The 21472-nt window shown below is 46.4% G+C and overlaps 1 protein-coding gene across 2 annotated transcripts in view; it reads left to right on the top strand.

The window, feature by feature from the left end:
- Positions 1-1459: 1459 nt before the first annotated feature.
- LOC119388179 (ras-related protein Rab-5B) overlaps positions 1460-21472 on the top strand; it is a 60087-nt gene continuing 40074 nt past the window's right edge. The window contains exons 1-3 of one of the 2 annotated variants that reach the window (XM_037655831.2): positions 1460-1781; positions 11869-12040; positions 16248-16522. In XM_037655831.2, coding sequence (XP_037511759.1) covers positions 11875-12040; positions 16248-16522 — 441 coding nt within the window. In that variant the 5' untranslated portion in view covers positions 1460-1781; positions 11869-11874. Of the gene's footprint in view, positions 1782-1930; positions 2224-11868; positions 12041-16247; positions 16523-21472 lie in introns of those variants that run through there. The other variant, XM_037655832.2, reaches the window with a different exon arrangement.

Genomic DNA, 21472 nt, shown 5'->3' on the forward strand with positions numbered 1-21472 from the left:
CTTTGCTTCCCTGTGTCCGTTTTTCCGACCATGCCTTATAGCTATGAGCACAACAAATCTCTGTGCTAGATACACTGTTGGTTATAAAAAAAGAAGAAATGCTGCTGGGCGCCTTAAGATGCAAAGAAATATACAATTGAATTGCTTACTTTGCATTTATAAAAATGCGCTGGCTACAGTCTGAGCTTTCTGTGTGTGGCTAGCTCGAGTATTGCATACTTAACGTTCATGCATGCAAGTGATGTCATTCTTGGCACCGATAAATGCTAAAAGATGGACAAAAGTTATTCGGCAGTTGCGTTTAAAGCATTGCATAATTGAGAGAAAAGCAGTAATGATCTTAAAGATATCTCTCAAGTCCAATTTGCACGTCAAAAAATATCTCCACTGGAGGGTCCACTGATGCCTACGTCTGCGGATTTTTTTCAGGAGTATGGAACTGACAAAGTAGTACAAGATGCTGAACCGGCATCAGCCAGTAAAGTATGAAGCATTGCGAAAAATTAAAGGTGTGCGTGTGTGTCAAGCAAGTACCCGAGTAATGTGATGCATAAACTGAGCTTTGCATGGGTAATTTGGAGCTGTGGGTTCGTATACCACATATGCTCGTTTTCTTTTTCTTTTGCAACTATAATTTCGCTTTATATCATAGTTTGACTACATGAATTAAATAACTGAAACGAGTTCCCCTAAGCTTGATTTCCATATTTGGTTTTTACGTGATTGTGACTAATGAAAATCGAGTATCTATATTGACTGCACTTTCTGCCTGTTAATTATCAGTAATACATATATACAGTAGACTGCATAAAATAATTAAAATTCAGAAAGATTGCCACAGTGCTGCGATGACCCAGCGAAAAACTTGTGAAGGTCTAGTAAAGCGTTGTCATGATAATCGGGTGGTGTTGCTTAGTAACAGTAATTTGAACCGACGACGACAGCGGAGGACGGCTCTCGAGGAAAGTGTCAGCTTGATGATTCATACAAAGACGAATGCGCATGGGCGCGGTAAAGATGAACAACGGGGAGCACTAGTGACCGCACTGCTTACTAATATAAACAGCGTATGACAACCTCTTAAGTTATCGCGATTAAGCGAAGTAGACATAGGCTGCTTTTGGCAATCGGAACATTGATCGAGTGCCCGCCGAAAGCGCGCAAAGCGAACAGCCTGTTGCGATGCGTCAAAAAGCGTCTGCTTCGCATTTTCGCTCGCACTGATGTTGCGTTGTTGAGCAATCGCTATGCTTGTCAGCCACTCCGTTAACTCCCCAGAAATGTCACGTGGAAGTAGTCTATTTTATCTGGATTTATTTAGTACGTGGTTTAATTCATCAGTTTGTGACGAAGATAAGGTAACGTAAAACCACTCGAACATCCTTTTAGCGGCGTGAAGTAGTTGTGCAGGCAACAGCGAGCGAGAAACTTATGACGTCACTGATTCATCAGAGGAAGGGGAGATAACAGGAAACATAGTCCGTTGCTTTCCCGCGACAGGGCTGACCTAAAGATTTTCGGCGAAAGTCGGCAATGTCTTGGAGCCAAATGGAAGTTTAGCTGCCTTAACGATATCGTGAGTGAGTGCCAACATTTCCCACGAACTTGTGGGCTGCGCTCATCCAGGCTCCAGCGGAAGGTTACAAGGACGTTGTGTGACTCGGCTACATTTTTCGAGGGTGGTGTAAAGGAAGGTCCGTCGACTCCGTGTGAAATTTTTTGGTACTTTTGTTTTAGCCCGTATTTCGGACTCTCCGGAGTACATTCAAGTTTTCAATTAGGTGAGTTCTGTGTGCTTTCCCGTTGCTCTTAACCTGTGCGCGCTGTGAGAGAGTGCGCGTTTTTCTGCTGCTGTTTTTCTTAAGAGCTGGGAAGGGAGAGGAAAAGAAAAACTGCATCGTCGAGAGAGCCAGCGGCGAAGTGGGCTCTAGTACGTGTAAACGAGATTGCTCTAGGCCTAAGCGCGAATAGGCCTAGCCTTTCCGACGTCTGTGGTGACAGTTTATTTATCTCGTCGCTATCCGCGGATCCGCGTTGACGGACGGCTGGTCGCGGTGCTCGGTGCGTCCGGGCTCGCCATTGCTCACCAGAGTGCCCTTCGAGCGTCGCGTCGTTCCTGACAAGCTGCAAAATACGCCCACTTGCCTCAAGCAACCAACTAGTCGGCGCCGAGCCCCGAGCAGGACCAGCGAACTCCGACCGAAGGCTTTCGTTTCCACAAGCGTGAGATCTATTTGGCTTTCACTGTATGGACTCGTTTCTGTTTTCGCGCAATGGCGATGCCGTGTACTGGTGTAGTCGTGTCCGTGTTGACGTGAATCAGAGCGTTCATAGGAAAGGAGTCTTGGCTTCGACCAGCCGGCAGCGATTTCGTAGTCAGGTGGAGACCTCGCTGGAGTTGCGTGCTCTGAATCGCGGAACGAAGCTGCGTCACAGCTCTGTCCCGAGCCAGCCTTCGGCGAGGTTGGCACGTCAGGCTTCGCACTCGTCAGGCGCACATCAGAGTACTCGCGCTATTGATCACTGTTTACGATACCTAGCTTGGTGGTAGTTCTTTTACCTCGCTTGTTGCTATCGGCTGCGCACGTGGCCGTCGAATAAATGCAGCAGCGTCTGCCGTGTCAAGGTCTAGCAAAAGAAAAATAAAAGAAAAACACGAGTGTCGACGTCCCCTGTATCGGCAAGGTTGTGATTCACGGCCGCCGGGCTGCGTTCGAGGGGCGTTTTGCGGACAAGTTCCTCGCTGCATCAGAGGGGCGTGCTCGTGTATAAGTCGCCAATTTCGCCTCATCTTGCAGATGTGTAACCTTAGCGACTTTCCCTCGGTTTCTTTTGACATAATTTTGGGTACCATATTGGTGGCAATTGTGTGAGCAAGATTGGTGCACGTTTTGATCCTTGCCTCTGTTTTCGTACTTACGTATTAGCCTTCCATGCAATTTAGAGTTCGCTTTATTAGCCATTTTGTACGCACGAGTTTTAAATATGAAAGGGAGAAAAAAGCACGGCTTGATGGAAGGATCCTTGCATGTGAACGCTTGGACCATAGACTGTTTTACGTCCGACGCATCATTATTTATGCACTCGAACCGGCCATTGGTCCTCTGTTTATGCACATAAAACAACAACAAAAAAACACACACACATGAGCAACATAGTATAATGTTATTTTAACTCGTGAATGCGAAATCACTCCTGAAATTGTCTGTATGAAGCCTATTAACAGTAGAGAGCTTTAGAATCGGGTATGCAGACCTTGCATTGGTTGGGTATGCATGCTGTTTGAGATGTGTGTACCCAAGAGGTTAAACTATGACTCATGTGCAGTGGCAACAAAGGCAATCAGTTGCATAAGCAAAGCTGTGGGCACCCTTTTCTAAACTTGTCTGATTATTCAGAGGAAGGCGCTAGTAAGAGGAAAAAAAAAAGTCAAGATCATTAGAGAAGCTGAACATTTCTGTAAACCTTTACTTCATTACCTGTTACGTTGTATGTGGTTGTTACGTAATCAAAATAAAGCACAGTCCCTTACAGAATTCTCGCTTGTTTCTCTAATAGCAGTCTCATTCATGACTGCAAAGCATTTTAAAGGGACAGCCAACTGGCCAGAATGTGCGATTAGATCCTGGTGGAAATGAAAAGACCATTATAGTGACAGATTCAAGCATCCTTCTCGCGATCTGAGTAGGATTTATAGCTTAAAATAGTGTGTATAAGTCGCAGAAGAACAGTATGTCTCGCAGCCTAGCGGAAGAGCCTTGAAGCTGGATTATGGAGTCGTTCATTTTGCTGTACGTAGTCTGACGCTTTCATGCACGCCTGAATTAGTGCTCAAAATTAGAGTACATATATTATTTCCATCCCCGCTCTATTCTGTGCTGCTTACAAGGTAAAAAAAAAAGGTTCCACACCAAGAAGAGATGCTGCCTTCGAGGGAACTGGTGGAACATGTCGAGCCGTGGCGCATGTGCATAGAGTGCACGCATGCACAACAAACATCTGTGCACAAACACGAACTGCTCTCGCACTCACCTCTTACTGTTTGCAGCATGTTTTGCATGTATACGACTTCATATTTCACAGGTCGAGAAATTTTATTAAATGTTTTACGCCGTTTTCAGTGTTACCATGCCATGATTAGACACACTGACCGGTAAGCTTTTTGTTGCGCTGAAGAAAACAGGTACCATAAAGATTGGTTGTTGGTTCCTTTAACTCATGGTTCAACCAGCGGTTGCGTTAAGCTGTTTGCAATGAGGTCATCTGACTCTTGATTTATTGCAGTTTTTCTCGCAGCAAAAACATTTTTTGCGGTTGGATTGCAAGGCTTGCACATCAGTAAAACGCAGAAAGGAAGACTGGGTGTAGAAAGGAGCTCACAACCTTAGGCAGCAGTCATCCCAGCTGTCCTTTGTTACTGCTGCTGCTTATAAGCTATTGCCATCCCCTTCTTTCATTGTTATAGATGGCTTGCATTGATGTAACTGAAACTGCCACGTTGGAGCACCAGCATGGGGGGACATGACATTTGTGATGTCGCATTAGTGTTATTTCAAAACATCACATGCAGGTTCTTTCATTATCCACGCACAGATTCATTCCTGCCACATCGTTATCACATTGAAGCAGGTTAACCGCAACTTATTTTTTGTGAAAGCCGCCATTGTGGAGTGCCAGCACGTTCAGAAGCTGTGTTGGGATGTCACGTGCAAGCTAATATCTGTAGTTGATCCTGGTTTTTTAGGAAGGCATGGAGCGAAATAAGGTCGTCATTACGAATGGCATTTTGTGTGCTGGTTTTCATGGAAACATGTTTTCGAGAAACTGCACAACTTTTCTGGCAGTTAGTTCAAGTTGTAATACATCTTCAGGAATGACTGCACTTAGTTTTAGTGGTTATGAAATTGTAGCCACTTCATAGTTTCCTCAAAATGTGTGAAAAATCGTATGATAGCAAGGTGATAACTAGAGACCGGATTTTTAGGCATTAGAAAAGCTAGTTGAAAATGGAGATAGCTATGCAAGTCTCGCCCACAACCTGCTTTGTAAATCTAGTACACCATTACACCTCAAGGTGAGTAATGACTAGAGGCCAGATTTTTAGGCATTAAAAAGGCTTGTTCTAGGTGCCAAAAATAGGCAGGCAAAACGTTTTAGGCCTCCATTATCATAAATATAGGCACAATAAATTTTCATACACACAAATAATTTCAAACGAAGACATCCGTGACCTCTTTCTACGGCAGGAAAGCAAGAATGTTATTGCTTAAAGGCCAACTCCGACGATATTTTGGCCATGTCAAAGTAATGGTGCTTTTGTTCCTGAGGCGCTCCTGTCGCGGGCCCGATAGCAGAAATACTCGGCAAATTGGAGAATAATTATAAATAAGCAAAAAAGGACAACACCGAAACCGAAACCCAGCCGAGCATACTGTCTTCGCGGGACGTGTAAGTAGGGAAAACCCGAAATCATGCAAGGCATGCCGGTCCTGCCAGCGCGTAGTATGAAAGCTGCGAAGGCGGCGAAGAGCAGACGCTCAGGGGAAAGGTGACTCTCTCTGAAATATATCTTGTGTGTGACTGACCATGCTACGTGCACAAGCTCCTCGGAGCTGTCGGAAAATGACGGCTACGATTCGGACGCATTTGTAGGCGAACTAAAATCGCCATTCCATTCCTCTTCGATGAAGTAGGCACACCTGTTTAGTTCTTTGCTTGTCTGGTTGCGCATTCCACCGCTAGATGGCGCTACCTGTCCAGGCGGCCCAAGTTTGTGGGGCTGTGATCGGGTAAAATGCTATCGCTGAGAAGTTTGCGGACTAACTAAAGATTCTTAAAGGAGTCCTGACACAAAAATTTTCGCCCCGCGTTTTTCTTCTGCAATGTGTTGCTGGGGGCCTGTTAGTCATAACACGGCACATCGTTTGCTGCAGCGCGCGACAGATAATTAATTACAAGCTCCTCATTACCGACACAGTCTCAGTTTCGGTTTGACAGAGCAAGCCGCCGGGTGCAACTATCACCACCTAGCGAGTGAAACGCTCGGTCACGTGAGCACACAGAACTGTGACGCATTTCCGCGCGGTCTGTCGTCGTCGGGCTCATCGTTGTCTGATGGCGACGATTTTCTTGCGGCGGGGATCGAAGGAATTTTCGACATGGCGAATCACTTCAGGTTTGACCCGCTGGCGAGGAGCGATTCGTCGGGAAGCGCGTCAAAACAGAAATGGCGGCTACGACGTCATCGTAACTTGTACCGGCTGCAACGGTTACGTAGGGGAAGTAGGGGGGTCACCTCGGGTCACCTCTGAGGGTGTCAATGCACTAGGTGCGGCCTATAATGCTGGATCGCGCTCGCGAACTTCAAAATTCATATAAAATACCTTCCAAGTTTTATTCGCTGTCGATATTTTGCAGATGGTACGCGCACATACACGGGAATCGATCCAGCAGGCTATCTCGGCCGCGAAATTTTGTGTCAGTACCCCTTTAATATTGCTATGGGAAGAGTGCACAGTTTGGCAATAGCGGGGTTCAACGTCGTGTTGGTACTTGGTACGTCGTACTTGGCTCATTTAATATGAGCCAAGTACGAGCCACCTTTTTGCACCAATGTTACTAGATTAGGCTACGTTGTTTCGCACGATGCGCAGCTCACCGTTTACCGATAGGCCCGGTGCACCCTGTATATTGTTACGGAAAGTGTTTCCGTGCAGTAATGTTCACGCATGTGCATTCTTTAGCCGGTACGGTATCACTGCACTTCCCGTGCGGTAAACCGGCATTGCTAGCTGAGCCTTTAATATAAAGACGCAGGGTAATCGTTAGGTGCGAGTGTTTCGTGACTGCCAACGGTGAATCGTGTGCAGCCCACAACGCAACACCACTTGCTACCCATCGCACTGAAATTCACACTCCCAGCCAATGAAGCACTCGCCAAACACACGCGATTGTTGCCTTGCGGATAGCAGACGCTCTAGTGGCCCCTCGGTTGCGTCACTTTCGCTTAACAAAAATGACGTCACGCACACAATGTTGCCAATAATTCTGGGAAGCAAGGTGGGGAGAGTCGGGGCAATCAATAAAATTCATTTGTAATGAATCTACGTATGTCACCAGCTTATAATTTGGCATAAATAACGGGAACGTGAAAAGGAACGTACCCAGCGAATTTTATTGAGATCCATTGACCTCGAAAAATCGCTGGAGTTGGCCTTTAAAAAAGGGATACGGAACAAAAATTTGAAAAAGCTACGAAAACACTTGTATTCGACTCGGACGACACGACTGTTCTATAAACAGCATTTATTTCACGTAATTTCGAGCAGTTGGCCGTATTTTTAGTGGATTGTGAGAGCGCGGCGGCTGCACGCCAGTGCGCGTGTCGAGAGGGGGGCAACCGGCACGCTCTCTCCTGCCCTGCCACTTCCCTTTCTCCACCTCTCCTCTCAAGAACACCTTCCCGACCGTGAGAACACGTTTTGAGAGAGACGCGTGGCAGCGGGTGGCGGCTTGCGATGTCGATTGGTAAGCGATTTTGCAGCGAGCACGGTTGGTGTGTCAGTATCCGCCGAGTTTCGCATCACTTCCTCTCTAGTTCGCGGCGCGGCCGCTAGACGCGCCAATTTGTGAAAAATGCATTAAATTTATTATTTTCTGCTAGTCTCTGGCTGAAAGGAAGGTTGTTTCAACAAATTTCAGCACCCAATATTTCAATTGAGCCATTTATCTCGGCGGCGAAAATTTTGTTCAGTATCCCTTTAAGGTGGCACAAAAACTCCAACAGTTGAACATAGCCGTGCAGTTGGGCTTTGTCCTGCACGGTTCACAGAGCACGGTCTCTCCCATGTTCTGCATGATGTGTGAAGTGTCTACTGTCGAACCAACACACTCCTGGGTGTCTTTTCGGCATGACTGAGAAGGGCAGAGCAGGAGCAGATGGCCAGATTGCTAAAATCCCAGAAGGGAGGGATTCCTCCTTTGGCCAGGTCGAATCTCATTCTCCCTGCCAAGGGAGTTAATTTCTTCCTTGGCAGTGAACCACTGGCGTAGCCAAGCAAGGCTTGCCCCGAAACTTTTCATTTTTGCATATGTATATATACACGCACATGTATACTGCATGTATATATATATACATGCAGTGTGATTGGCGATTGAACCTCTCCCCCCCCTCCCCCTGGAAAAAAATTTCTCTCTACGCTACCGCAGTGAACACCTTAAGAAGTAAATTACAAACGAAACAAAAGCCGCATGCACATCACATTTTTCTTTCTTTTTTCCTCTTCACTCTCCTTTCCGCTGACTGCTCTCTGCGATTTCGCGTTCGTCAACCGCTTGCGCGATGTCAGCGCTGCGGCAAATTGCTCGCCGGAGTGTGCCACTTCATTGCTGCTAGCAGTTCTTTCCGGGACTTGGTTGAGCTAGAGGAATAGGTTGGGGAAGCCCATAGTTCCGAACAGTCAATGTTGTGTGGTAACATGAATAGCAGTCTCAAACTTCACCCAGGAGTGAAACTTTAAGCTAAACAGTGTTCATGTAAGTGCCAATCTTGATATTAGGCATTTATAGGCATTTGTAAGCATTTAGGCACAAATGCCAAAAATAGGCATTTATAGGCACTATAAAAGCCCTTCTTAACCTCTTATTCATGCTCATAGATCAAAGTGGCATGATAGGAGTGCAAGGAACAAAATATGCATTTGCCTAAAATCTGGTCTCTAGTGATAACTTAAGGCAAGTTGCTTGTGCATGTAGCTACTAGGCATTTGCTTATCTCTTGGATATGTTGGAGTGAAGGCATGCAAAAAAAAATACAAAACAGGACCCTTGGTGAGCTGTCAATTTCTGTAGCAGCAGTCTCAAAGGTTTTGTGGTTGAAAAAAAAAGATAATTCAAAAGTAAGATCTGCTTCAGTGGCTGTGCAGCACAAAGCCATGGATTTGTTTCTTGGTCATGCAGCTGTATTTTAATGCTGGTAGAATGCAAAAATATGTTGTCCACAAAGATTTGGGTGTGTATTATAAACCAAGTGGTCAAAATTTGGAACCCTTCATTATGGTGTCTGATATCCTGTGCTTGTTTGAGGCCGTTGGTTCATTCAAAAGTAATGTTATGCTATGCAGTTTAAATTGAAATTTTTGCTTTGGGGAAGAAAATGTAACTTTGGGAACCAAGAGTGCTTATTATTTGACCAGGTATATATAGTTTCACTGTTTTTAGTGGCATTCAACTTGGCCTTGTCTCATTTCTTGCCAGTGCTCATCAGTTGCTCTCTACTCTTTCTGAACAAGGCTCTTCCACTGCAGCTAGCAATACCCCCCTTTGAAACCTGTATTGCCAGAGGGGCAGGCATTGCACTTGCTGCGTATGACCAAGTGTTTGTGCACTCTTTGTCAATCAGCCGTGTGGGAATGAGTCACGTCTTCAGTCTCACTCGTGACAAAGCACGTGGCAGGTTTCTTAAGACCCTATCACAGTGACACTGCTCTTCCATTGCCTTGTTCTGCTCTTGGCTTGTTACAAAATTGCATCTGTTTAAATTCATCAGCTAAAACTGAGAATTAAACGCAGATATAAGGCACTTGCTAGACACATAGTCACTACTTCGGGCAGTTGTGGAATACCAGTGTGTCCAAACTTCCACTATGGTGAGCATTTGGATATGCATCTTTCTTCAGAAGACGAGCTCGTTCTCATTTATCACTCTCCATGCTGCCACTTCTGCTTTGTGGGGAGTCTACTTAGCACAAGCTGTTGCATCACGGTAGAAATATTTTAACGTAATTTTTTTTAGACGGGACACACCTGCCTTTCCTTTTCATAAAGAAGTTGTGTAGCATAATACATTTTTAAATGTCTCTGTTAGTTCAATCTACATATTTAAACTGATGTAAAAATAGAAATGTGATATGACACTTAATCCTCTACAATGTATATAAATTTCAGTGCCACTGTAGTATCTGCGGTTATACCATACGAGCATCGTATTTGCCATTTTATTTGGAATGTTAAGCTCCTTGGTGTACCAGTATGAGTGCTTGTTGTGCGAGGTAATTCAAGGGAGACATTATCCACTAACTCTGCAGGCAAATTCTGGCAAATTTACAGTCTGCTTTGTAGTGGCTTACACATGATGTGCATACCACATTCAAAAGGCGGCCAATAAATTTCGGTTCATATAAGAACGTCACCTTTCTCTTGCCTGTTGTATTATAGCACATCATACTGCACTCCTGGGTGTGGATTGATCTCTCTTCCATAGTTCGAGGCAGCTTTTGAAGTGTTGGTAGTTTTTTTTTTGTATGCCCTGCTTTGTGCATGTAATCTTTGGCTGTGCATATGCACACATTCAGTTGCTATCAGTTGCCACATGTTTTGGAGCTTTGTTGATATGTATACTGTGACGAGCTGTTTGAGGAAACAAAAGTACATTTCACATTTATGTCATGGTTTTGCTTTCTGTACTATGTGTGTTAAGCTGGCTACATTCTTTCTACTAAGGTATGCTTTTATAACCTTGTGCATGTGACTTGTATGGCTTGCACCTGGGAATTGTAGCTAGATTTAATTAATGCTTAAATGTTATAACTGCATTTGAAAGTAAGCTTAAAAAAAATTAAGTTATTTTCCTCTAGTTTTGTATAAAATATTAAGGTAAACTTTAATACAGTAAAAGCTCGTTAATTTGACACTCGTTAAGTCGCAAAATTGAATAATTTGGACTTAAAATCTTAATTTCGTCCTATTTGGCCACAGCCCAGTTAATTCAGACTATCCTTGGAGCACAAAGCTTCGCAAATGTGCCACACGAAGGAATGAAAACGGCGTTTGCGGACAGCCGAAACGGCCACAGGGCTTTTAGTAAGGTGGGGTCACCATCCACAATTGCGTTGTTGGTACCTAATAAGGTACAGGTTCAGAGCACGTTTCAGATTAAGACACGGAAGTCTTGAGCCGCATTAACATTGTGCACTTTTGTTAACATTGTGAACATTGTTAACATTGCACCCTTTGTACTGCTTTTTGCAAAATAATTACTGGATTTACATATTCCTCAAAAAAATGAAAGTGGATTGATGTGATACACATTTGTTTTCTTGAGACTTTTGATAATTCGGCATTTGTTTAATTCGGACAGTTCTTCCGGTCCCGTGAAATCCGAATTAACGAGCTTTTACTGTTTTAATGACAAATTTTTAGCTATAGATATTTGCAGTTTATACTAAAGAGCTGTATGATCCTGCTCACTTCTTTTCTCATTGCACTTTTGCGGACCCTTTGAGAGATTAGAAACCAGACAGCCATCAGCTTTGCAGGTGCGAGAAGCGATAACCACCCGAAGGACGAAACCGAAACCAGTCGCACCATGTGCGAGCGTTCTGATGCACAAGCAAAAGTCACCGCGCCGCTTTGGAAAGCAATAAAGAAAAAAAAGAACAACGGAGAGACATCGGCTCATAAAAAAGATTGCACATATTCCCAAAGCATGGCAGCACATTCCAAGCAAGAGAAATGATTGAAAAAGGTGCGCGTTTTAAACATACAGGCTATGCCATACACGTACGACGAAAACCCTTTGGTGCCTGTTAGGTGACGCCGTACATGTACGGCGAAAACCGTCGAAGGTTTAATAAATGAGTACTTGGTATGGTGTTTATTTGGCCTTCATATGCCTGTTTCATGAAGCAGTCTTGACCACGGGAACTGTGTTGCCGCCCATATTGAGCATGACTGTACCTCTGTATGTGATTTCTGCTCCTGGCTCATCTGCAGAGCCCTTCAGGAATATATTTGTAATTTTAGCCAGAGCCAGGTATTTTATATTTAGCAACTAGTTCAGTGTATGTTGACGTGTGTACTTTTGTGCAGGCTCCGATGGCAGGACGCGGGGCAGCGGCTCAGAGGCCCAATGGTGCGCCGCAGGGCAAAATTTGCCAGTTCAAACTGGTGCTTTTAGGAGAGTCGGCAGTGGGAAAGTCGAGCCTGGTACTGCGCTTTGTCAAAGGCCAATTCCATGAGTACCAGGAGTCCACCATTGGAGGTAAGCATCTCTGGCAATGTGGGGTGCCAGTGGGTTAAGATCGTACTGCAATAAGCTCTCGGTTTGTTCTTTAATTCCTTTTGTGGCATTGAGGTACAGTGGCACAAGTCTTAAGAAAAAAATTACACCATCTCCCACTCAAGGGAACCATGAGGGGATGCGAAGCAGCATTGGGGGCATACACCAAGTTTATGTTACATTCACTCGGCATTTTCGTTAGTGTGTGAGGTTTGTATTTAGTGTTTGTGTTATCATTTCGTTGTGTTTGTTCGTTGCTTTCCGTTAGCGCCGAGTGTTTCGGCATTGCGTTCAGCATCGCAAGCCCTGCGCTGCTGCTCCGCAACGATCTCAATCTCTGCAGAGGTTGGAGTGCTGCTGCAACTGGCGCCGATGTTGATGTTACAACTCATCTGAACGGGAGCAAAGCGAGAATGACGGAAGCCGAACGAGCGCATGCGCTTATATCCACATGAAACGGGGGATGGAGAGGAGAGAGTGGGTTACAGGCTGTATTTCGCTGCGGCGCGGCTGCATCACGTGGGAGGAGAGGCTGCGCCACGGCTGCAGTGCGGGGGAGGAGAAGGCGACCGAACACCTACGTAAAGGAGGAGAGTGGGAGAGAGAGTAGGCGCATGCGCAGTGGAGCGTGGATGCCACCACCGGACACAGCCCCGAGCAAAAGCTGCTTCGTATCTAAAAAAAGTCAGTTTCGCCGCAAGGGCGAAGCAATGAATGCGATAGCAAGAAATTAAAGGGGTACTGACACAAAATTTCGCGGCCGAGATAGCCTGCTGGATCGATTCCCGTGTACGTGCGTGTACCATCTGCGAAATATCGACAGCGAATAAAGCTTGGAAGGTATTTTATATGAATTTTGAAGTTCGCGAGCGCGATCCAGCATTATAGGCCGCACCTGGTGCATTGACACCCTCGGAGGTGACCCGAGGTGACCCCCCTACTTCCCCTACGTAATCGTTTCAGCCGGTACAAGTTATGATGACGTCTAGCCGCCATTTCTGTTTTGACGCGCTTCCCAACGAATCACTCCTTGCCAGCGGGTCAAACCTGAAGCGATTCGCCACGTCGAAAATTCCTTCCATCCCCGCCGCAAGAAAATCGTCGCCATCAGGCGACAATAAGCCCGACGACGACAGACCGCGCGGAAATGCGTCACTGTTCTTTGTGCTCACGTGACCGAGCGCTTAACTCGCTAGGTGCTGATAGTTGCACCCGGCGGCTTGTCGTTTTCGGAGCTCTGTCAAACCGAAACCGAGACTGTGTCGGTAATAAGGAGCTTGTAATTAATCATCTGTCGCGCGCTGCAGCAAACGATGTGCCGTGTTATGACTAACAGGCCCCCAGCAACACATTGCAGCAAAAAAACGCGGGGCGAAAATTTTTGTGTCAGGACTCCTTTAATGCTATACGAAGTGAGGCTCGCCAATGGATACTCTCAGTTTGAACAGCGCTCCTGTTGCAAAGGCGGCCGAAGCAGCGAAGGAAACTAGCGTGCTTCAAGTGTCGAGCTGTGACACTTGATAGTTCGCGCTCATCGTCTGTTTGTTCGTTTACCGGCGTCCCTTCAGCTCGAGTGACTTTCGTACGCTCCGTAACATGAGCGCGGACATCACGGTGAAAGGTTGAAACATCCCTCTTGCCCTCACCACGGGAAAACCGCGCGAGCAGACAGCGGAAGGGCAAGGTTCTCCCTGCGCAAACATAAGAAGCGAGCGAGCTCGCCGACGACTTTTAAATGCGCCCGTCGTGCTCCTAGCGCCATCTCGCTGGTAATGAAGAAACGCTTATAAGTGCCGGCCGTCTCCGAGTCCGTCCAGCGGTAAAGGGTGTGTATATAACGCTCGCCGTTAGCTACGTGGAGGATCTGCGTTTCGTGGCGTAGCGGTTAGCGCCGCTCGCTGCGGAGCAAGAGGTCCCTGGTTCGATTCCGCGCTTCGGAAGCATATTTTTCTTTGCGGCTTTTTTATATATATACATACTTATACATATACGGTGCATGACGGCGACGGCGACGGCAAAATTCAGCCGAGACTGTCCATGTAATTGCTATCGCAATAAAAACAAGACGTTAAGAACAAGAAAATGGACCTGGGCAGGCCGTATAATTTGTAGGGCAGCTAGCTGGTGGTCAGTTAGATCAACGGAATGGATACCAAGGGTTGAGGAACTCTTCCGAGGACGGCAGAGGGTTAGGTGGGGTGACGAAGCTAAGAAATTCAGATGTAAAATGGGATCGGCTTGTGCAAAACAGAGTACTAGATTGCAGGTCATTGGGAGGAGACACTGTCCTTCAGTGGGCATGTTAAAGGAGCACTGACACAAAATTTTGAAGGCGAGATAATGAGTGAAATAGACGTATGTGGAGCCATATGCAACGTCTACGAAATATCAAGGGCCAATATAGCCTAGAACATATTTAAAATCAATTTTAAAGTGCATGCCGCGCGACTGAGCGAGATGCGAGCGCTTCACGACGCCGACATCAATGCAGGGGCAATGTAAACAAACCTACGTCACGAGTTTGTGTTGGCTGGTTGCTGGTTGTGCCCTAGCGCTTGTGCTACTTGCCATTTCTTCCTCTATACTTGCGGCTTTGCGTGTGCTGGTTCTGCTCTCTTCCGCTGTTCACTCGTCGTGCCCATTGGGAAATGTTATGGCCCACTCACGCTAGCGGCAAGCCTGCTGCAACAGAGCGGTGCCGCAGAACGTCGGCCGTCGCCGCACACGCGAGAGCTGTCCAACGTGCACGGCAAGCTTCGCCGGCGAGGCATTCGCGTCTCCGAAAAACATGGTCGCATTGCTAAAAGCGGTTGTCGTCCACTTCGAATCTATCAAGTGGCCGCCGTGCGCTCTGTAGCGTGTAAGCTCCGAACTGATGCTTCCATTTGCTTTAGATTCATGTCCTTAAGCATCGACAGCAATGTATTCGTCCCGATTTGGCGCCGTTTTTGAGAGCCATAGTCAAATAATCGATGCTGTAAGCTTAGCGAGTCGAGATGGTTGCTTCCGAATGCTCGGAGGACATAGATTAAGCGTTTGTTAGTTGTTTCTAATCCTCCATAGCTGGCGCCACTTGACCTGATGCCAGTTTGGGGTCACTTTATTTGGTTTTACACGACGCTTTTTTTAATGCCGGACAGACTAAAACGCTCTATTGACTGCTGGAACCATGCCTGGCAACGACACGGACGACATCCGCACTTGTAGCGTGAAATGCGCGGAACAAAAAGCAAGCAGCTTAAAGCGTCACGCGTCAGACGAACTGTCAGTGCAGCGCCCGCTCGCACCTAGTAGACTCACACCCGCTCTCGTGCGCCACCTACGTCACAATTTTGCGTGGTCACGTGGCCAGGTGTGTTTACTTTGCATCCGGAGGTGCTCCTGCCTAGCTCGGTGCTCTTTGAAACCGAAACTGCTACTGGGTGCTCTAAAAACGTCCCTAAATAAATAACCGTCGTGCACTCGCGCAAACGAGGTTTGCAACCGTAATAAGTGGGTCATAAGCTATCTATTGCAACAAAAAAAACGTGCAATGTTTTTGTGTCAGTGCTCCTTTAAATAGCGTGCGGCTGATGGTGATGGAGCTGCATTCTCGAATACCTCATGTATGTGGTGTCTACCGTAAAATTCCGAACGAGACCCCCCCCCCTCATGAAGTGTGTGTGTGTGGGGGTGGGGGGGCTTTCCTGGAATGGCACCAAAATTCAAGATGGCGACAGCGAAGTTTTTCCGCCAGAAAAAAAAAACAGAGTGCACATGGACTTCCTCAGAAGCCTTGCTCTCACTCATGGCATGGCACATTACAGTGGCTCACAAACACAAGAAATCATGATCAGACCGCGGGAAGCATAGCATAGAAGCACCTCTGATGATGAGCCAACACAACAGCTTTAAACAACAAACAGATCTTGGAGGCCTTTTGCCCACTACTCGTCATAGGTACCATCTTGGAATACAGATCTCGAAGGCCATGCTTTTGCTTGGGGGACCCTGAAAATTGTCATGGGTCTTGCACTAAGTTCAGGGTGTGATCACTATGCGGGAAGGTGAGCTTTCCTGAAAGGGCGTGGAAAACCGAAATTAGCAGTGAAATTGGAAGGGGCTCTTGCTGGGAATTTTACGGTGTGTATTGCCAGGGCTGGCTGTGTGTGTAGGGTGTGCCTGTGGTGACTCTTCTGTGTTCTTGCAGCGGCATTCCTGACGCAAACGGTGTGTCTGGATGACACGACGGTGAAGTTTGAGATCTGGGACACAGCAGGCCAGGAACGCTACCACAGCCTGGCACCCATGTACTACAGAGGTGCGCAGGCAGCCATAGTTGTCTACGACATCACCAACCAGGACACGTTCGGCCGAGCCAAGACCTGGGTCAAGGAACTGCAGCGTCAGGCCAGCCCCAGCATTGTCATTGCACTTGCTGGCAACAAGGCTGACTTGGCCTCAAAGCGAGCTGTGGAGCTTGAGGTATTGTTTTGATCCCATGTTCAATGTTTACCCTGGATTTAACATAATGTGCAGCATAGTTACGTATTTGATTGCATTAAGTGGCACTTGGAATGGCACGAAGTTGAATGTCAGTCAGGATTAAAGAAAGGTACGCATGCAAACATGGACACTAGAAGAGGCGATTGTGTTGTCTTGACTTCTTGTGTCCGTGTTTGCACGCCTACTGTTAAATGGTACTTCAGTGCACATTTAAGCATATCATTTTTATGCCAGCTCAGTAGGCTTCAGTTAATTCAACTCTGGTTAGTTTCATTTCTTGCCCGATTCGAGCCTGAGTGAAGGTCATTGCCGGTGGTGCATCGTCAACTTTTCATCCAGTTATGGAAGAACATTCAAACAAGGTATTCACAGCTAGCATAAATGGATCATGTTGTTTGTTCTTGTTGTCCTAGAGAACGGCATGCATTGCAGGATCAACTAGTAAAGAGGTCAACTTGCAGGATCAACTAGGCATGGGCCACCATTCTGTTTGCATTTGTGGGGTTGTTTGATTGAAGCAGGATACAGTAAAAGCTCGTTAATTCAACCACCGTTAATTCAGAAAATCGAATAATTCGGACGTGTTCTCTGTTCCCAGCAAGCAGGGCTGCCAGGTCGAAAAGACAAAAGATAGCCACAGAATTTGATAAATTAGACAAAAAGGAGCCAGCTTGATTGAGCCAAGAGCGGTAAAAGTAGCCAAATATAGTTACGAGTGTGTGAAAAAAAATGGTTGATCCCTCCGTCATAGGAATCGGTATAACACGAAAGTGAAACGTGTCTTCGCAGAAGTTGTTGAATGTCTATTATACAGTGATATACGAGAGCCTGGACAATGTTTATTGGTGTTTTGCAGCTATAGCATCGCTTGACGTGGACGCACCCACGTTGGCGCCTCGTGGCACGTCTCCATCCTGTATAACATAATAATATAGTTGGGGTTTAACCAGGCCTAGGTCAGCTAGTATACCCCCCAGGTAAGCGGGAATTGCGTCATTAGTGCCATTTTGTCCTCTGGTGTTTGGTAGGCCAAACTTCCAAAATAAAAAAAAAACGAAAAAAAGCACTGCTGCTGCTATGGCAACGGTTTCGTCGATGCGCGAGGAGGAAACTCCATGCCGCTTGTCATCTGCTGTGCACTCAGCGAGCGCGCGACTATCTTGTGTGTCCCAAACGGAAACCAATACCGCTCGCATATTTATTTTCACATTGTGTTGTTGCTGCACATGTTATCGGCAGCTTTCGGTTGATAATTTTCATGAAATCTGAGCACGTGCACAAAACATTTGTTTGTGAATGTTTCTCAGTTGAATACGCGCAAGCCAGCACGCCCTGACGCGTGAAATTTTGTTTCGGCAGGAAAAAGGAGTAGTCGGGAAATGTAGTTTAATCACTGATTTTATTAGCAACATATCGAAAACGAAGACATTCACTACATGCCACAGTAGCGTATAGCTGTGTATCACGTATAGTAAGTACAATGATTGCATTATACAGAGATGAGACGGCGATTCATGGGAGACTGAGCCGGCTCTGGTGGGGTCGCCTTCTGCAAATAAGTACAAAATGAGTAACATTTAAGCTCGCATGTTGGACTATTTCTTAAACAAATGCCAGCACTCTTTCCGCAAAATGGTGAATCCAACTCAAACTGGTCAGCTCCAATTCTATATCTTTGCACGACTTCAACTAAAAATGCTTCTCCAAAAGGCATTAAGCAATGCTCCAAATTTTAATGCTGTTGTACGTTCACGTAACATGTTAAAGGGGCCCTGCAACACCTCTCTTAGTTATATTGGAATAGTCTCATTATTGACGTATGACTGTTCACCAGTCATATGCCGCAAAAATTTTTCGAATCCGTCAAGTCTAAGTGGTGTTACCAAATTATAGAGATCACGTTCCGCAGCTTTCTCCCTCAACTCAACGCCGCGAGCGCGCGGAAAGCTAGGCAGCGAGTCGACGGAGGGAGCGCAGAGGAGCGAGGCTCCGCCCAAGAGCGCCGGCGGAGTTTTTTTCTTCATTTTTTTCTCTCTGACGTCTGGGTGCAACCACGTGGTCTGTGCCGCCACTTCCGGTCGGCTTGCGTCGTTCTCGTCGAGCGGAGTCGATCGCACTGTGTATCGCGCGTGCTTGAAAACTGCGCATCAGTTTGGTAATGTTGGGTGTGCACCTCGAATGCCGTAGTGTTTTCATTGCTCTGCCAACCATGGAAGCAAACCTGCACGCTCGTTTGGAACGAATGACAGCTGAGATCGGTTTCGGCCCATACTCCGATACACCGCCTCGTAAGACGGCACTGGCAGACGACCCCGAGGCGCCGCCATTACCGGACGCCAGCATTGTTATCGGAGACACGCTGCGCCCGTGCCTCGGTCGGTCGTGAGAACGTGCCGACGATGCAGTTCTCGGCTGACGAGGCAACACTCAAACGGCTGCCACTCTCAACGGCAACCGGCGATGGTCAAAAGCACAGAAATATCCACGTTTTCGGCACTGCGCATGGCGAAGAAAACGGAACCACGCAACTACGAGCAGACGAGCTGTCGGTGAGACAGGAAGTGCTAATATTAATGTTTGTTCGGTGTTTTTAACGCGATAACAGAATATAAACATACATATTATCTACTTATTGAAGTCAAAATTAACAACGAAAGTAATAATGAGGGTGTTATCGTGATTATAACATCAGCCAATGGTGGAACTGCCGACAATCGCATCATATTTTGCGGACTAATACATCATTTGTCGAGAGAAGAGGGAGCGATTTTCAGCTGACTTTGAGAATTTATTGTAAATTCCAGGCCGTGCGCATCGCTATATTTGGCTCGCGTGTTCTCGGGAGCCTCGACTACCGATCGGCAGCGCTTTTTGAGCATGCTCGAAAAGTGTTGCAGGGCCCCTTTAAGCATTGCTGGTTTCTCCCTAGCTGTCTAAGAATATTGTAGTATTGTGAGTTGTTTGTTTACTCTGGCTTTACCATTCTGCACTGCCCGCAAAAGGAAATTAAATCCCAATCATTTAAAAGCTGCTGGGCGCCGACACGCGTACTCTTGCTTCTGTAAAATTTCTACTGTACAGCGGCAACCAAACTTATGGAGATTATTGCAGCACGTGGCAAGATTTGGCTTCGTTGTATCAAATTGAATTGTAAGATTTTACGAACCACGATACGTCCATGAGATGCGCCCTAGTGAGGGGCTGTGGACTGTTTTGACTACCGGAGGCGTGTATAAACACGATTTGATTCGGCGACGGCGTGTTTCACAGCGCAACACCATATCCGATACGCCACAACGGCGGGTGACTGTTGTATTGTTTGCTGCAACGCCAAGAGCGCTGAGTCTTCTTACGAGCGTGAATTCGCTCATTGTGAAAAGAAAATATTCGCATCTTTAGTTGCGCCAGCATTCTGGAACACCGTGCTTAACACGTGGTCACACAAAAAAAAAGAATAAAAAAACACTTAGGCAGCTTCTCATTAGTGGTGCTAAGCGTCAAGGTAGCGCGGAGCTGGGCTGCGTGCCTTGTCTCTGTTTCTTCTGTCTTTGTCTATGTTTATTTGCATTTCTTCCTTTATCTATTTGTTTCGCTTGCTTCCCTTTTGTTCTCTCTATTTCTCGCTTCCTCTCTCTCTCTTTGTACTGGTTCTCCCTCCCATCAGAGTTATTGCATCCCACGCCGGACAAATTGACGCACGTGTTCGGTGAGTGAAGTAGAACATGAAGAAGAGGGCGCGTGCCCATTCATGATGACAATTTTTGTTCGCGACTAACGGGGATTATTCGAGCTTAAACAGTGCCGCTGTTAAAAAACCGAAAAGTACGCAATGCCCTGGCACACGCGGAACAACTTTCACGGCGTAATGTCACGCGGAGCGGTAGCAGACGATGCGAAAAAAAGAAAGCTGTTCACTATTGCGCCGTTCCCTTTATTTTTGTTCTCCAACCCTTCTCACCCTCCCCCCTACCCTCTCACCTCTCCCCTAACTTTCTCATCCACTGCACAAAGCGAAAATATGCGTCCCTTCCTTGATGCCCAAAAGCAACAAGCCGGCCATGTGCATACCTGACACTGCGGCGACGCTGTTTTGGCCCAGGTGGTCTTGAGCTGAATCAGCCGTGACTTGTGCCCGGGAGGGTCCTTGAGGATAGAATAGATATAAGTCACGTTTATGGAGGTAGCGAAGGAAGACCGTAGCATGAAATCCAGTGTACAGGACACACTTGAACTCATGCCTAAATATGGCACGTGAATTATGCATTAGACAATAAGGTGTGCGAAAATCAACTATAGAAGCAAAGGTAGTCGCAACCTTTAAAAACTAGTTTCCTTACCTTCATCGATCAGGGACACCACTTCCACTGCAACAGTGGGAACAGCCGTCAACAACAGCCGCGTTCTGGCAGGGTTGGCTTAAGCACATTCAGTGAAGTAGTCTGAGCAGATGTGGTAGCTGTTGTACATTTGCTTTCATGCCAGCCCCACCAGGTCACCCCTTTTGGCGCGAGTCATTCCGCCATACGTCACACCTAGAAAATGGAAGAAATATTACCATGGATATCAATAAACAACACGTAAAAGCGAAACAAGTATTGACTGCGAAGCAGAGACCAGAAAATTTGTCCAAGCACTGGTTGAAAAGCGAAGCGCAGCTCGGCGGTCACGCAAGTAACTCAAACTTCTTGTAACACAGAATGCAAGCGGTCACTGCTACATAAATGGTTTTGCGGGCTTTTTTCGAGTTAGCAAACAGTAAAAGGTGGTAATGTCACTGCAAGAAACTGACCTTCAGAATGATATAAAGCCAAACCAGTTCGTCGAAGAAGCGTTTAAGGACATTCGACAAGCAATATTTGTAAGCTTTCTTCTCGTGGAAAAAAAAAAATTAAGAGCAAAGGCTAACACAGATGATACTGAAGCGAAATT

This window comes from Rhipicephalus sanguineus, chromosome 3 (assembly GCF_013339695.2).
Source record: "Rhipicephalus sanguineus isolate Rsan-2018 chromosome 3, BIME_Rsan_1.4, whole genome shotgun sequence".
In the NCBI taxonomy this organism is placed as follows: Eukaryota; Metazoa; Arthropoda; class Arachnida; order Ixodida; family Ixodidae; genus Rhipicephalus; species Rhipicephalus sanguineus.